The following is a 17,546-nucleotide window of genomic DNA, read 5'->3' as shown; positions in this document are numbered from 1 at the left end:
TAGAATGAAGAATGTATTAATTTTAAAATTTTTTTGCAGTTGAAAGTACTTGATAAAACAAATTGAAGTCCATTTTATCTGAAGTTGCGCTTTTCTAGTTTTGAATTAAGTCAGGAAAAACAGGCGGAAAAGTCAGGAAAATCCATCATAAATTATTGGAAGACACCCTGATTAACAATCATTAAATTTATTATTTAAAATGATTTTCATGCCAATTTTTTTTATTTCAGATACTAATATATTATTTAATTGAATTTGAGGATGGAGTTGCAGTGGTTCCTGATTGCTGGTTATTACAAGAATCAGCTACATGTTATTGGCCTCAGGGAATTGGTGCTACACAATGGTCAAAAATGAAAAAGTTACCAATTCCTAATCACAAAGATTGGCCTCTTTATCCTTATATAAAAATATTGAAAATTGGAGGTATTTAATTTCTATACGTTTTTGAAAAGTTTTTATTATAAGATTGTTTTTCTGCACATTTTAATTTTCCAGACTATGAAAAGATGAAAAAGGCAGAGGCTAAATCTTTGCACTACACTGATTTTTCTTCAAGTTGTTCGGAAATAAAAAATGATTTAAAGAGGAAAAAACTGCAAACACAATGGTATAAAGTACATCATATTTATTGTATACTTTTAAAATGTTAGGATTCTTAATGCAAATTAGAATTCTTAAGTTGAATATTTGTATTTGTTATTATTTACTTTACAATTTTATTAACATTTTATTTGCAATTTTAGGAGTCCTGACATAGCAATTGAGAAAAAGAAAAAAAAAGAAAATTCAAAAATTAAGAATAAGCAAAACTCACCAATCAATTTATCAGAAAATTCTAATTATGACTCTTCGGATATTGAACATTTAGTACCACTTCTTCCCCCACCCCCATGCAGACAGTCAACTTCCACCACCTACACAGATCGAATTGATAAACCCTCGCTAGCTAGTCCTAGCACAAACATAGCATCTTCAATTCGTAAGTTTTGCATTTTAATTATATTTTGGCATATATAGGTTGTTCAATTATATGTGCAAAAGGTGTTTTTTTTTATAATAGACCGCTTTTGAATTTAATTCTATTTATCTTTCTATTACTCTAGTTGCAAAGTCTTTCAACTTTTTATAGCCCTAACACTAAAAATTATGCAAGAATAATGGTTTTATGACTTTTATAATTTCTAGAGTCATTTTTGAGACTCAATATACCGTACAATTTCCTATAAATAGAATTTATTGTTTTTGGATAGTTCCTGATTTAGTAAAACAAGCAGTGGCTGATGCTGTCCGACCATATTTTCAGAGTGTATTTAAACAGTTGGAGGAAATTAAGTTACAGTTACGTGTACAACGCCAAAAGCAAGTTTCTCTTGGTCATAATACAAGTGGAAATCTTCCAGAAAACTTTATATTTCCGTTAAAAGAAATAGATGAACTGTTAGAGCTAAATAGGATTTTTTTGGAAAATACTGAATGTCGATCTAATGCAGTAAGTCTTTTATAATCAATATATAATATAAAAGTTAATTTTTTTTCTAAAAATTAAATTAGTTTTTTTTTTCTATTTGGAATTGACTACATATATAATAACGTTTGTACTTTAGTATAAACGTTATTTTCATATGCAATAGCTAATGACAAATGTTTATTTCTTTATAGGTTATTTTTTGTTTTCTAAATGATGGAAGTGGAAATAATAAATAATTATTCCTTTATAGGTTATTTTTTTTGTCTCTAATTGGAGGAAGTGGTCTTGATGACTGTTTAAGAAAAATTGCTAAGAAAATCTTGACAGCAAAACTATCAATGCTGTATAATCTTACAGGAAGAAAAGGAAAATTAGAGTTTGGTTGTCTAATGGGTGTGAAAAATGTAATATATGGTAGGCAAACTTATAAATAAAATTCTTGTAAGCAAATAGTTATATATAAGGTAACACTTAAATTCTCATGATCGTCGTCATCATCATCATAAACATCATCATCGTTGTTATCATTTTTGTATTATAATTGTTTTAAAGATCACAAAAAAATCTTTTCATCTACTAATTATTGCACATTTTATTATGCAGATGCAGTAATAAAAAGCTATCCAACATCAACAGCTAGTCAACTGGACAAAATACTTTCAAAATGGCTGTCAGGGTCTATTGACAGATGGACTAAAAAAAGCTCGAGAAAATAGTTCAAAAAGTCAATAAAGTTTTTACTTAACTCAATTTTGCTTTTGTTTTTTTATCTGTTTTTAATCTTATTTGTAATTTTAATATAGCTATTATGAGTACAGTTTTCATTTCTAAATAAATGGTACAGTTAATAAATATGCGAACGTATGAATATATTAATTGTAATATTTAAGTGTGTTTGATTATTTATTCATTAATATTAGTTATAATTAAATTATTGTTATAATTAAAGTAGCTTGATGATTTAATTTTTCATTCACTTTTATTGATTTTAGAAATTATAGATCTACCTACAATTTTAATTTTATGTCTTTAAAGGCATAAATATGTCAAATACTAAATATGTTGAAATATATTTTCAAAAGCAATCTAATTTTTTTTATATATAAAATGTATTTTTTACTATTGGGAAGACTAAATCATGTAAATTTAATTAGTCTTTCATCACAACACTTGTTATTTTGGCTCTCTCTTACATACGTCATATTTAGTCCCAGTCGTGGGACTAAATATACACTATTAGCGTGTAACATATAAATATTTCTTTGTGTATAGTTCCTGAAATAGTAAAGCAATCAATGGCATAAGCTGTTCAGTCATTTTTTCTAAAGTGTGCTCAAGCAACTGGAGGAGCTGTAAGGTGATATTAATTAGCAGTGGCAGAAAGCCCCGTTAGACAAACTATGACGGCACCTTTTTCAGAAGCCTAGACTTTTTTCTTATTTTTCCATTCCAAGTGATAAACGATCTTCTGGAATTCAACCCGATTCTTATGGAAGATTATGAGCAGTGATCAAGAAGAGTAAGCTATTTTTTATTAAATTGTGACTTTTATATCTCAATTTTAATAAATTGTGTAATAATTATTTAATATAATCTGTTATATGATTTTAGAAATAATTATTTATTTTCTTGCTAACAAGCACCTACAAAGAAAAGGCCGAGTTTTGTTAATCGGAATAACTGACTTTTCCTTTTTCAATTTAGTCAATTTTTTTTAATTTGTTGACCATTAAATTGGTTAAATATTTACTTCATATGCACGAGACTTTTCCTTGCTTTTGAGAGGGACAAATTTGGGAATAGTTATTTGGGAACCGAATATCCGAATTGAATATATCCGGATCCATAACTCAAAACTAGGATACAGTTACCCAGGTAATCGGATCCAGATCTTGTTTCCGATTATGCCATACACATCAGGTGGTTCACATTTAGTGATGGTAGATTGAAGTTTTATTTTGTTAGGTGTTTTCATTTTTTCTATATTTTGTTCATCTCTGTTTATTTTTATTATTTGTTTATGCAGGTGCAGTAAGAAAACTATCCCTAAGAGACGATTAGTCAACCGGACAAGACAATGCCAAAATGGCTGTCATGTTCAATTCACATTGATGGCCTCAAAATAATTCGCTAGGAGATGCGTAGAGGAAGACATTTAATTATTTTTTTATTTATATCAAATGTAATGAAGTGTTTTTTATAATGTGTTTATTTTCTTGTTTACATTGTTAATTTTTTTTTATTGGATGCTGTTTGAGAATATTGATTGAATAAGCTTCTTTTATATGACTTATGACTGTCTTTTGAGTTTTATTTCGAACAAATCGACATTCCTTTTATTTTAAAAAGATTATTTTGAAAAGATATTTGTTAGTGTGGCAGTGATAATTGTATACAATTATCACATTTAAGACACAACATTACATTGTCACATTAAGGCACAACAAGACCTTATAAGCTCTTGTTGCCAAAAAAAAAGGCGGTGTGAGTATATAAAGTGCCAAGAATAGCCAATATTAGGCTTGAATTGGCCAATATTGGGCTTTAATTAGCCAGTATTTGGCTTGGATTGGCCAACGTTGTGCCAGTATTAGCCTATATTTTCCCATTCATGGTCGATGTTGGGCCATTATAAGCCAGTCAAAACCAATCATGGCCCAATATTGGAGCCATGATTCTGCCAGGCAAATGCCAATATCTTCCCAGTAATGGCCCAATTTGCACTCCCCAATATTTGCCCAATATTGGCAGCCAATATTTGCCCAATGTCGCGGCCAATATTTGCCCAATATTAGCCCAATGATTTTGTGTTATCTGGGAGGTCAATGTAAAGCCAGTGAAATTATATTTTTTTTAATGGCATTCGCAAACAGCAATACGACAGAATATGCCATCGCAATTTCTGAATTTTAAGGAATGTGATGTCGTAGTTGATTGTACAGAGATTTTTATACAGCACCCAAATAATTTAGAAGCTCGAGCTATCACCTGGTCAAATTATAAAAGCAGAAATACTATTAAATACCTGATTAGTGTTAGCCCAGCTGGTGCAATAACATTTTTATCACATGGTTGGGGTGGAAGAATTTCTGATAAAGAAATTGCGATAAAATCAGGTTTTTTAGATTTTGTAAGATATGAAAACAGTAGCCTAGCTGATAGAGGATTTCTTATTGAAAAGGAGTAAGCATTAAAAGGTGCAACATTGTACAGGCCTTCATTCACAAAAGGTGAAAAACAGTTATCTGCTAAGGAAGTTGAGGAGTCTAGAAAATTGTCTCAATTAAGAATTCACATCGAACGTGTTATTGGAAGATTTTGAAATACTTTCAAGTGTTATTCCTATAACGCAAGTTGACTTATTATATTATGAAATCAATTTGTGCAATAGTTAATTTAAACAAAAGTATTGTTTCTTAACCAATTATCAAACAATTCTGAACAATTATAAACAATTTTCTATTTAAAATATAAAAATAGTATTTGAATACTTCTTTTTTAACAAAATTATATAAATATATAATATATGTGGGGAAATTATATATTGAGACATACTATAATTAACAATCAATTACAAGATGAATCTTAAAGTTACATTATCTTATCTGTATTTAGACAGGGTGGACTAGATTTGAATGGTTCGAATAGATATGTCAAAGGTTCTGGGATACACCTTTCATCAGTAAGTAAACATACCCAGCAACACAACTGCAGTTTCCATAACAAATATATCCTTTGGATTTATGAACATAAATCCAAACATCATAGATTGCTGTTTTTTTTCCCTTGTCTTTGACTTGGTAAGGCCTAAAATAACAACATTAATTTGGTTTAAAATTTATTGTAGTTATATATCATATATCTAAAATATAATATGTTTTAGTGTCCACAGAAAAAATAGTTAAAAGCTTTAAGGGATTTATACGCTTTCATACTTTCTCTGCTATATAAACTTTGTGATTCTACTAAATATGTGTATATATCACCATAACTGACTTCAGAAAACAAACTAACATTGTTTTTCCAAAATTTCTCTTCGATACCATAAGGATCGGGAAGCAAAACAATATTTTCTAACGTCAACTTCTTCAAATAAAGTTCTTTGTCAGGATAAGCAAGAGAATAGAACTAAGAAGATATGGTTTAGATGAAATTAGAATTCTTGTTAAATTTATGATTTTGCCTACCAACTACTGCGTATGCGTTAGTTTACGGCAAAAATGTAAACATTTGCAACTGGTCTATAAGGCATGAAATAGAGTGCGATATATTACTTATTGGATACTCAAAAATACGCCACAATGCTTCAGGTTCACTAACATAACGACAATCTAAAAAATTGTTTACTTTATCATGATTATTTTGTTCATTTATTAAAATATAGGCACAGTCGTGACCGTTCCCAGCAGAAATAAGACGTCTTAAGACCGTCTTATTCAGGTCGTTAAATGGTCTTGTCTTCGAATGACGTCTTTAAGATGTCTTCAAGACGTCTTTTAAAAGACAGTGGCGGCGTGTAAAACTGCGCGTCTTCGTAAGACGTCTTCAAGACGTCTTTTAAAAGACTGTAACGTCGTGTAAAATTGCGCGTCTTCTTAAGACGTCTTCAAGACGTCTTTATTTTTCAAATATTTCTACCAAAAAAATAGACGTCTTTTAGTCTTCTTAAAGACGTTTTTAAAAAGACTTTCGGCGTGAATAAACTTAGTGTCTTTTAAAGAAGTGAAATTTTTCATATAAAGTTTTATCTCGACCAATATTAATTCTCTAAATCATTATTCTAGCAAAAGGTTTTATATAGGTATCATTATGGAAACTGAAAATAGAATGAAGCGTCGTCGCTTGAATAAAAGTATGTTGAATTTTATAATGACATTTGAAGGTGAAGATATTAATAATAGTACATCGAATTAGAATCCTGAATTTAATGCTTCTCAGGCTGAGCCTGAATATCCTTGTAAAGCCCTAAATAATGTTTTTAAAGAAGAAAACAATAAGTCTTCGAGTTGTAATTATGAGAATTTTGAATGTTGTAATGCAGCACCACTTTTGACAACAGAAACATTATCAGAAGATTTAGCAATGTAGTCTTCGAAAAGCAAAATTTCTCAAAACCAATTAAACGAGCTTTTGAGTATTCTCAAAAAACATGGTCATTCAGAATTACCAAGAGATGCAAGAACGCTTTTAAAACCCTCTAAAGTTGTTACAGTAGATAGGAAGTGTGGTGGAACTTATGCTTAATTTACTATTGCTGATGGCATAAATAATTTTTTGAATTTGAAAATTGATTCTCAATGTACTGGGTTATCTATTACTATTAATGTTGATGGTCTACCTCTTTTCAAATCTTCTAATCTTCAATTATGGCCAATACTTGGTCTTATAGAGAACTATATTTTTATCATTGCACTTTTCTGTGGTGATGGTAAACCAGACTGCTTGGATGGTTTTCTTAATGATTTTCTCAAAGAATCTTTATTGTTAAGTGGTGAAGGTTTATACTATAATGATAAAAAAATTGATGTTACACTTAAAGCATTCATATGTGATGCACCTTCTCGCTCTTTTCTTAAATGTATACAAAGTCATACAGGATATTACTCCTGTGAACGATGCCAAGTTAAAGGATTTTATGAAGAGCATAGAGTGGTTTATATTGATAACAACCAATCAACTCCAAGATTAACTGAAGAGTTTAATTCCTTTTTGTACACTGATCATCAGAAATCTCTTACTCCTTTAGCTCAACTTAAAATATCTTGTGTTTCTGGTTTTATTTTGGATTACATGCACATGGTTTGTCTTGGTGTAGTACGACGCATACTTACTTTTTTAATGTCTGGTCCAAAACATTGTAGACTTTAAAATGGCCAAATAAAAAAAATATCTGATAATCTATTAAGGTTACGTGGTATGATGCCATCTGAACTTGCTTGACAACCACATTCCCTTTTAGAGTTAGATCAGTGGAAAGCAACAGAGTTCAGACAATTTATCTTATACACTGGTCCCTTAGTTTTAAAGGGTGTTGTTAGCAAAGAAATTTATAATCATTTTCTATCATTGCATGTTGCAATGGTAATTCTCTTAAATGAAGACAGTGAATTTAGGAAACATTATCTTGCTTTTGCTAGAGAACTAATTAATTATTTTGTTATCAACTCAAAACATTTATATACAAATTCATTCTGTGTTTACAATGTTCACTGTTTACTTCATATTTGTGATGATGTTGTTAAATTTGATTGTTTACTAAATGACATATCTTGTTTTCCCTTCGAAAATTATATGCAGAAATTAAAGTAAGCAGTAAAAAACTCAAAGAGTCCTGTTGTTCAAATAGCCAAGCAATATCAAAGTATACAATCTATGTTAAATACAAAATCTCGAAAACTAAAAGTTTCAGTGAAGCTGAATAATTCATGTTTTTACATAGGAGAAAACCAATTTTGTTTTGTTGATGAGGAATTATCATCTGGATTTTTTAAGTGTAGAATATTTAGACTTGATTTACAAAATGATTTATATACACAACCTATTCAGTCTAAAACCTTTTAAATTTTCTTCATACCAAGTATTGATGAAATTAGAGTTAAATTTGTTGAGTTAAAAATGGAAAGTCTTTGCCGAAAGGTTGTTGTTCTACCTTGGAAGAGAGGTCTTGCATGCTTTCCTTTATTGCATGAAATAGAACATTAATTGAAAGGTTTTTAAATTCAAATTTCTTTTGATTAAATATTTTATATTTATTATGTTTTATTAATTTGCATCTTCTATCCAAAGTTTGATATATATATATACATATATATACACGTTTGATATATATATATATATATATATATATATATATATATATATATATATATATATATATATATATATATATATATATATATATATATTATAGCTCTTATTAATTCCAATATAAACATCAAATATTTTGCCACCATATATGTGCTGGCAAAATATCTGATTTTTATATTGGATTTATAAGAGTTTTGATTCTTTTAGATAATATGGAAGAACTAAAAGAATATTGTTACACCACAGCAACAGAGGAAAAAGATGAAATAGATATTTGTGTTTCCAAAGATACCTTTAAAGTGAAAAGTAATGTTAATGGTATAATTACATTTAATTACTTTTAAATTAACTATTTATTTTTATTTGTTTAATGTCAAATCTATATTGTAAATTAATATATTTGTATAAATACTAAAAGAAAAATAAATAAAACCATTATGTTTTAGAGTTACCTGACTTCCTTTGCCTCCGCCAGTTTTTAAATCTGTGTTGAAAAAGCCATTAAAAAGATCTTTTGACTCTAATTTGTCATCTGGATCTACTTTCAAGCAATCTAATCTGTGTTCTGGTACACTTTGTCTCTTAATTTTCAATTTTTTCAAAATTAGAATTTATATATTTTTAATTTACACTATTACTGAATTCTTATTTTTAGCTGAAACTTTTTTACCTCTACATTCAATTACAGAGGAACAATCACCTTCATATTCTGGTGCACTATGTATGTATTACTTTTGAATTTTCTACTATATTTTTTGTTCATAAAAGTTGGTATAATCTTTTATTGTTAACTTTATCTTTGCCTCACATATTTTTACCTTCACAATAAACTGAAATGGAACAATCAAATTTTTTTTTATATATAATTTTTTTTTATAGACTCTAAACTAAAAAATTGTATGTTCTCCCTCCTCTTACCCATCAACTTTTGTGGTCTCGAGGAGCTAAAGCCTAAAATAAGAAAAAAATGTATTAATAATAACAAAGTACAAAAAATATTTAAAAAAGATTTGTTGCAGATTAAAAAAGTAACTTTTTATTATTTATATATAATTTTTTTTCTTTTGCCTTAGTTATACCTCATACATCAGAACCAAATAAAAAGCTTCAGAAAACAGACATACAAGAAAAAACCATGATTGAAGCGCTTGGACCCGAGAAGTTACTTAAAAATAAGTTTCCTATGGAAGTTGGAAGTAAGCTCTTTAACATTTACTTGATTTTTTTGTTTGGAGTAAGTAAAATGTGGAGAGTATTTGTACTCACATTTGAATTTTTTTTAGGTATAAGAATAATACTTGTAAACAATTTTGAAAATGTATTAATAAATGTTTTGCATTCTGTATATTTCTTTTTTCATTTTCTTCATATAATTTAGAATACCAACACATGATGTTCAAGATGGTTTCAAAGGTTCTTGAAAACCAGGAGCTTATTTTAGCTATAAACAAACAATCCAATAGTAATTTTGCAATCAAGAAATTAGACACTATTGCAGAGTATGAGGATTTTATCAAAAGTTTAGAGGATGATTGTGTTCGACTTGTTTTGGAAAATATTTATCCATATGTAAAACTTTATAATCCATATAAATTAAAGTTGAAAACAGTTATTTTTTTATAATTATTTTGCCAAACTTTTATTAAGGTTAAACAGCTCAGTTTTTTAAGTGCAGACGATTTTAAACTACTGACAAGATTGGTCATGAATAGGTTTTTTTATTACATTTTGCATAGTAATCATTTTTCGTATTTGTGGTAAATATATTTTTTATGTATAGTAATTATGGAAATCAATAATTATAAATTGTTTAATATTTTTCATAAATTTTATCATTTATTCGGTATGTTTTTTAGATTATTTACAAATAACCTGTTGACACAGTTCAACTTAAAAGGTTCTGGTGGAAAGATTGGTTTATTATCAACTAAACTGTAGGACTTAATAGAAGGTAATCTAAAATAGGTTTAAATTATTCAACTTTTAATTTAGTTAAAAATCTATGTTAAGTTAAATTTATTTCCAATATATTTGATAAATATATCCTACATGATTAATTTGATTTTTAGAAGTTTTAAAAAGAAGATTTGAAAAGGTTTCAAATGCTGAAATTAAACAGCAAATTCGACGGTATTGTAAAAATGCTCCTTCACGGCAAAAAACAAAATAAAAAAACATTCTTTTTTATTGTTATATATTGTATATATTATTATATGTTGTATAAATTGTTAAATAGAAAGATACTTGGTAACAATCCAACTAACTGTATTATATGTACCTTTTTACATTATTTGCGTTGTTTTTTTTTTTTTAAATGATTTTCTTTTTCTTCTTTAATGTTTCCAAAAAACAAAGTAAGAACTTGAACTTGCTTTATAGTGTTTTTAATGTTGTTAATACCCATTATAATCGGTAGTAGCAACTTAAATATACCATTAATACTACACAGTTTTCTTAAAATATAATTAAATAAATCTTTAGGACGTCTTCAGTACGACGTCTTTAAACAATCTTGAGCAAGACGTCTTTGCGACGGTCAATGTAGACCTTTTTAAGACATCTTTAAAACGTCTTTTGCGATCTTGAAAAGACGTCTTCAAGACGACTAAAAGACGTCTTCTTGTTTGCTGGGTTGTATATGTATTTGTACAAATATTTATCAGCCTTAACAGATAAGCAAGCTTCAACATTAATGTAAGCTTGATATTTCTTTGATAACCATGGATTGTTAGGTACCACCCAGCGGTTATCTACATTGTTACCTTTAATATTGATAACAAATGATTCATAAATATTTACAGCAAAATCATGCAGTAAACAAGGCTAAAGACAAAAAATCAAGTTCAGATAAAATAAATTGTATATATGGCAAAATAATTTGTATTGGCTTTTAGTGAATGAAAAAAAAACATTGATTCTCATTAAAATTACCAATTTACCATTTTTAACAATTGACACCAACATGAAGATAAGCCATATATCTGTGAACTCAAAAGATATCAAAAAAACATTACAGCAGCAACACACAACAATAGCTAACACCATAAGTTAATATAATATGTATATAATATAATAACATAAGTAAGATAAGATTCATATATAACATAACATATGTAACAACATTACGCAAAATGTTACTAAAATATTAAAATGTTATATAAAATACATATTATCCTTTTTGCTTTATCTACTAAAAATTCAAATCCTTTCTACTTTATCTAATAAAAATGTATATATAACTATTTCATATACTTACTTCAATTATAACACGTCATAAATAAAATTATGGACAAAATTTAAAAACTGATATTTTAAGAACTAATAAGTTTTACTATTTAATATTTCAACTGTTAATTTGTTAGTATACGTAGTTTATAAATATATTAAAATAATTACTTCAAATACCATGTTTAGCAATTTGTTTTTGAGATATGTTTTATTTGAGTAAGGAAAATTTCTTTATTCATCTTTGAGTAAAAATATCTTATTCTTGCTTCAAGCTCTTCCAAATTCTCAGCTCTCCAACTATTCTCGTACACTCGCCGTTTTAAATCACGCCAAAAGTTTTCAATTAGCCTTTCTTCTGGAACGTTAGCTGGGTTTATATCATTGGGTACAACTGACTTTTTTCAATTTTAAAAAGTCGATGTCCGACTTTGCGTTATGTGATCGAGGTAGATCAGGCCAGAAGATAAACTTATTGGTTTTTTTTTTTTAATAATATTCTAATACTAGAGAAAGTAAAGTTTTTTCTAATATCTCTTTAAGTGTACTGGTTGATTGCCTGCTTACTGTGATAAATATAAAGCGGGCTTATTCCACGGGGGCTGATGCAACAAGAAACTAAGAGCTTGTCCTCACACTTTTTACGCATATTGTATCTTACTTAGTCAGAACATTGAGAAGGATTAGCGGTATAAAACCTATCATTACCAGCTAATATGCTATTGTTTAAGCTTTAGTAGCTTTCATCATCCATAACAATATCCAATTTTTTATAATTTTCGTACAATTACGACATTTAGGACGCATAGCTTTCTTCTGCTGATGGCTACGATCTGGACGATTTGTTTTTTTGAAATTTCGAGTTTGTCTACAGTTAAAAACTTGAGCTAATTTCTTTTAGGAGCATCCTGACTTATTTTCAAAAAATGCAGCAATCTTTGGAATATTTTCTTTTGAAGCTACCTTAGCGATTCGATCACTTCCAACTTTTTTTTTAAGAGATCCATTCCATAAACCCCATTCCATAAACTGCTTAGCAACAAACGCTTTACCGTTTTCTCGATTTTATTGGAAAAAAATTAACTTTGACCATTTTATTTTCAATATTTAAATATAATATTTAACTTAATTAAATTAAATTTTAATAGATTATAAAATCCTCCTTAAAATAAGTATAAAACCTTCTTTGTGCATTAAATAAATTACATAATAAATACAATTAAAATTTGTCCGAAATTTTATTTATAGGGTGTTAATTTGATCTTAACGTTTATTATTTATCATAATATGATTCTTTATGTAACATATCTATACTAGTAATTAAATACCAAAAAGGAGAAAGGTTTTAACTCGTTTAAGAGATCTTTCTCTAATGACCGCGTGGATTTAGAGAACGCGCTCTTTTAAAGCCTAGTAACTAATGACGAAACGACGTTAAACGTTAAACATTTCTGTAGGAATTATATTATAGATACCCTAGTATTCGCCATTTTTTAAGATCCTTTTACAAAACGCTTCGAGTGTTAACGAAAATTAATTACCGTTACTTTGCGCAAAAAATAGACTTGGTTTCACACTGTTGTAAAAAATGACCAAAAACTACTTTGAGCTGACCCGAGAAAACCGCTTTGACAGGGTGAAACTACAATGTTTCCTGACTCCAAAAATGTAAAATTTGAAATCTAACTATTTCGTCCAAGAAAATAATTTTGATTTTTAGTTTTTAGTACTTTGCACAATAGGGCAAAATGACAGCTTTTCAAATTTTGCATTAATACAGCATTCAAAAACTCTCCAAAATTAGCATTTATTACTCTAAAACATAACAGTCTATATAGCAAGTATAATTTGTATTTATTTTAACTCAGAAGATAAAATTTTACCTACAATTTCATGGTTGAACTATATTATAAACATTTTGTTGCATCAAAATTGTAAATAAGCTAAAAATTCCGGGAATAGGCAGTGAACATGTTTGTTTTAAGTTTTGCATCAAAATTGTAAACAACCCAGCAAACATGCTTTCAGCGGACCGTGATGCGTAAAGCCGCCGCCGGTATGCCGCTGCTGGCCCACTGTGATGCCTAATGCGGAATGCCGCTGCTGGCTAACCGATGATGGACCGCTTCTCGATTTTGTGTTGGCTTACCGACGTTGGCTGAAAAACGGCAAAACGCTTCGTTGTGGATACGTTTTTAAATCGGCATGCCAGCTTCGGTAAACACATGGCGATACATTATAGTTTTGCCAACACAAATCCAGAGTTGGCTTTCGGATAGCGGTAAGCTGTCGTTGTAACACCAAAAGCAGGCATTTCAATTGAAATGCCTGCTTTTGATGAGACTTAGATTGATCGATGTTTATATTGTGACTGTTTTATAAAAAATTCACTGATTATAACTTATTAGTATTTAAATATATGCTTAAAATTGTTATTGCATTTATTTTTAACAATAGTTTATTTAATATTTATATCTCTGATAAAGTTATATGCTAAGTAAAACAGTAAGTATTAAATAAATAAGATGTAAAAAAATCAAATTAGTTTTTAGTCTTAAAATATAAATTATATATATAAATTTATATTGATTCAATATCTATACTTTATATTATAAAATATAGCTATAATTATTGCTTATAAATATTAAAAGTTATATGATTTTAACATTCTTATAATCTTATAGCTATACTTATAGCTATACTTTATAATATTAAATTTAGATATTGATATAAACTATAGATATAGATTCAATATATATTTATAAGATTCAAAATTAAAAAGACTAATTTATATATATATATATATATATATATATATATATATATATATATATATATATATATATATATATATATATATATATATATATATATATATATATATACATACATATATATATATATATATATTGTCAGTCATAAAAATTTCGTACACCTTATAATTTAGAGAAAACATTTAACAAAAACTATTTTAAATGGAAAAAAATAATTTATATCAAAAAAATTATTTAGTAAAAATAACTAAATAAAAATATTTATATGTAAAACTGAAAAAGTTTAATTTTTGAATTTATAATATGTCACAAAAGTTTTCCTACACTAAACAAAACTTGTAAAAAAACAAGAATATGAAAAATTAAAAAATCTTTAGTATTTTGTTGAGCATCCATTGGCATTTACACAAGCTTTAAATATTCTGTTCATTGATAACACTAATTTTTTGGTATAAGAAGATGGAATTTTTATTCCATTCTTCTAGTAAGATATTTTTTAGCATTTTAACATTTGTTATTCTATGTTTCCTGACTTGTCTGTCTAAATAATCCCACACATTCTCTAATTGGTTAAAGTCTGGTGATTGGGTTAAGAATCCAGTTGTTTTAGAACATTGTAGAGCAACCATGATTTTACAACATAAGCAGTGTGTTTTGTATCTTGAATCCTGTTGAAATATCCAATTATTTCCTAGCTTTAATTTAGCAGCATCTAATTTCAAATTATTTTTTATAATGTCCAAATGTACCCAGTGATTTATATTATATGTATTTTTTAACATATACCAGCTTTAGTAAATAAAACAATTTACATAAATTTATATAAGTTTCAATAATGAGCTTTTGGACAAAACGACGAAAGATATTAGCTGATGTTGAGTATTGCTTAAAAGATCTTACCAATAAATCAAGCAATGTTTCACATTCACCAGAAGAAGTACCATTATCGTATTTAAAGAGTATATTAGATCGAAAATTTTCAACTGAGAGTGCTATTCCCTCAGGTGCTTATAATATTGATTGTGAAGTGAACTCTGACAGTAATCTAACAATTTCTGATTCTGAATGTTACCCATTAGAGTCATCAAGTTCTGAAATGAGTGATGATGATAACGATGGAGAACTAAAAAATCAATTGATGCAGTGGGCAGTTAAGTTTGCTATAACCGATGCAGCATTAGCATTTTTGTTAAAAATTTTGGGTAAATTGTTTCCTGAATTGCCAAAGGATCCACGCACTCTGCGTCAAACAAAGTCTTTAGTACCTGTTACCAATATAACTGGAGGACAGTATTGTCATTTTGGCATTAGACAAGGTATTTTAAGTAATATTTCATGTTTTTTAAAGAAAAAGGATTGTATATCAATTCAAGTCAACATTGATGGCTTACCATTGTTTAAAGGCAGCAATGGACAATTTTGGCCAATATTAGGTTTAATTGAAAATGTGGAAAACAATATTCAACACAATAAAACCCCATTTATAATTGGCCTTTTTTATGGTAGGTCTAAACCAAAAGACCCTAATGAATTTCTAAAAATGTTCGTTGATGAAAGTATTGCTCTATTTGATTCTGGTATTAGTATTAATGGTAAAGTATATAAGTTTGCCATATCAGCTTTTGTTTGTGATACACCAGCTAGATCATTTATAAAAGGAAATAAAGGACATGGAGCCTATTATGGCTGCGATAAATGCTGTCAAAAGGGTGTATATGCTGGAAGAGTAACTTTTCCAGATCTTCAAGCTAAACTTAGGACGGATTGTTCATTTTCAAATATGACACAAAGAGAACATCATGTCAAAGAATCTGTCCTCGTTCATCTTGGTGTTGGTATGATAACCCAGTTTCCTAGTGATTATATGCACCTTGTATGCTTAGGAGTTGTTCGAAAGTTAATGTTTCTTTGGTTCAAAGGTCCATTACATGTTAGAATTGGTCCCAGAGATGTGAAAAAACTTTCGGATAAATTAATTGGTGCAACCATGTTTGTTCCTAAAGAGTTTGGACGTAAGCCAAGATCTGTTACTGAATTTGAAAGGTATAAGGCAACAGAGTTTCGGCAGTTTCTTTTATATACTGGTGTCATTTATTTGTCTGAAGTACTCCCAGAAGCTTTGTATAAAAATTTTCTTTTATTATCTGTTGCCATGAGGATTTTGTTGTGTCCACAGCTTGCTGCAATTTATGCAGAATCAGCTCACACTTTGTTCACTCTTTTTATTCAGCATGCCTCTGCTTTATTTGGTCAGGAAGTGGTCACTTATAACATTCATGGACTTTCACATTTATGTTCAGATGTAAAAAAATACGGAGCATTAGACAATATATCTTGTTTTCCTTTCGAAAATTATCTTTCTCAAGTTAAAAAATTGGTGCACAAACCAAACTTTCCTTTACAACAAGTAGCGCATAGATTGTCAGAAAGAGCGTCATTGCAATTGAAAGAAACATTTGTTAAGTACCCTTTATTGAAGCAGGAGCATACTATCAAACTACCAATAGGTCTGCCTGATATTTCTTCACAATATAAGCAACTATTTTTATCAAGTTGTTGTGTAACAACCTCAGTAGGTGATAACTGTATTGGTTTAAAAAGTGGTGAAATAGTGATTGTACAAAACATTGTAAAGACAAAAAAAGTACCTTTTGATATATTTATAGTATTCAACATTTTTAAAAAGAAATCAAAGTTATTTGTTTATCCGTGGGATTCTACATTGATTGGTATTTATTCTGTCGACGAATTGTCAGAAAATTTACAATTTTGTTGTATTGATGATATCAAAAAAAAAAATGTTCTTTTGCCACACAAAAAATCATTTGTAGCACTTCCACTTTTACACACCTAGACTTATACTCTGAATGTTTTTGTTAATCTATCTTAGTACTGGAGTGATGGTGATTTAAATATTTTTCATCATTGGTAACTTTGTTGCTGTTTACTTCGAACAAAAGTTTTAATTATACTTTTTATATTTAATGAATGAATTTTCTTTATTTTTAGATCTTTTTTGTTTTCGGAATACAATAACGTGTATGTGTGTGTGTGTGTGTGTGTGTGTGTGTGTGTGTGTGTGTGTGTGTGTGTGTGTGTGTGTGTGTGTGTGTGTGTGTGTGTGTGTGTGTGTGTGTGTGTATATATATATATATATATAAATCTAAGTAATATTTTAATTTTGTTGTTAAAAGATTAGCTTTTAAGTTGATTTAAAATTCCCTTTTGTCACAAAAATCTTCAACAATGTTAAACCGAAACTACAAACT

General features: G+C 28.4%; 2 protein-coding genes, 1 long non-coding RNA gene and 2 pseudogenes across 4 annotated transcripts; all 5 read left to right on the top strand.

Annotated features, from left to right (window-relative positions):
- The first annotated feature begins 182 nt into the window (after positions 1–182).
- LOC145198125 (uncharacterized) lies at positions 183–1,522 on the top strand. Its single transcript, XM_090089263.1, has 4 exons — positions 183–426; positions 499–610; positions 747–982; positions 1,254–1,522. Exons 1-4 carry the CDS (start codon positions 354–356, stop codon positions 1,505–1,507), a joined length of 675 nt encoding a protein of 224 aa, XP_089945389.1. The 5' UTR covers positions 183–353; the 3' UTR covers positions 1,508–1,522.
- Positions 1,523–2,826: 1,304 nt separating this feature from the next.
- Positions 2,827–3,760, top strand: LOC149888261 (uncharacterized). Its single transcript, XR_016453002.1, has 2 exons — positions 2,827–3,411; positions 3,498–3,760. It is a non-coding gene; the product is annotated as an uncharacterized LOC149888261 (long non-coding RNA).
- Positions 3,761–4,358: 598 nt separating this feature from the next.
- On the top strand, positions 4,359–4,866 carry LOC149888260 (uncharacterized; annotated as a pseudogene).
- Positions 4,867–6,147: 1,281 nt separating this feature from the next.
- On the top strand, positions 6,148–10,448 carry LOC149888259 (uncharacterized; annotated as a pseudogene). Its single transcript, XR_016452949.1, has 7 exons — positions 6,148–7,879; positions 9,287–9,290; positions 9,352–9,474; positions 9,657–9,823; positions 9,926–9,990; positions 10,135–10,229; positions 10,348–10,448. The product of XR_016452949.1 is annotated as an uncharacterized LOC149888259 (transcript).
- Positions 10,449–15,112: 4,664 nt separating this feature from the next.
- On the top strand, positions 15,113–17,131 carry LOC149888258 (uncharacterized). Its single transcript, XM_090089041.1, has one exon. The coding sequence runs from the start codon at positions 15,113–15,115 to the stop codon at positions 17,129–17,131; it is 2,019 nt and encodes a 672-aa protein (XP_089945167.1).
- Positions 17,132–17,546: the final 415 nt, after the last annotated feature.

This window comes from Hydra viridissima, unplaced genomic scaffold (assembly GCF_058129835.1).
Source record: "Hydra viridissima isolate aposymbiotic clone 2 unplaced genomic scaffold, HvirCarnegie_v1 scaffold_5, whole genome shotgun sequence".
Classification (NCBI taxonomy): domain Eukaryota; kingdom Metazoa; phylum Cnidaria; class Hydrozoa; order Anthoathecata; family Hydridae; genus Hydra; species Hydra viridissima.
The sequence above is the reverse complement of the archived record's forward strand: the minus strand, read 5'-3'. Positions and strand labels throughout refer to the sequence as shown.

Coding starts and splice junctions, on each gene's coding strand:
- LOC145198125 (XM_090089263.1), top strand. CDS start 354: ATGAAAAAGTTACCAATTCCTAATCACAAAGATTGGCCTCTTTATCCT. Junction 611..746: donor AAAAAACTGCAAACACAATG/GTATAAAGTACA, acceptor TTGCAATTTTAG/GAGTCCTGACATAGCAATTG. Junction 983..1,253: donor AAACATAGCATCTTCAATTC/GTAAGTTTTGCA, acceptor GTTTTTGGATAG/TTCCTGATTTAGTAAAACAA.
- LOC149888258 (XM_090089041.1), top strand. CDS start 15,113: ATGAGCTTTTGGACAAAACGACGAAAGATATTAGCTGATGTTGAGTAT.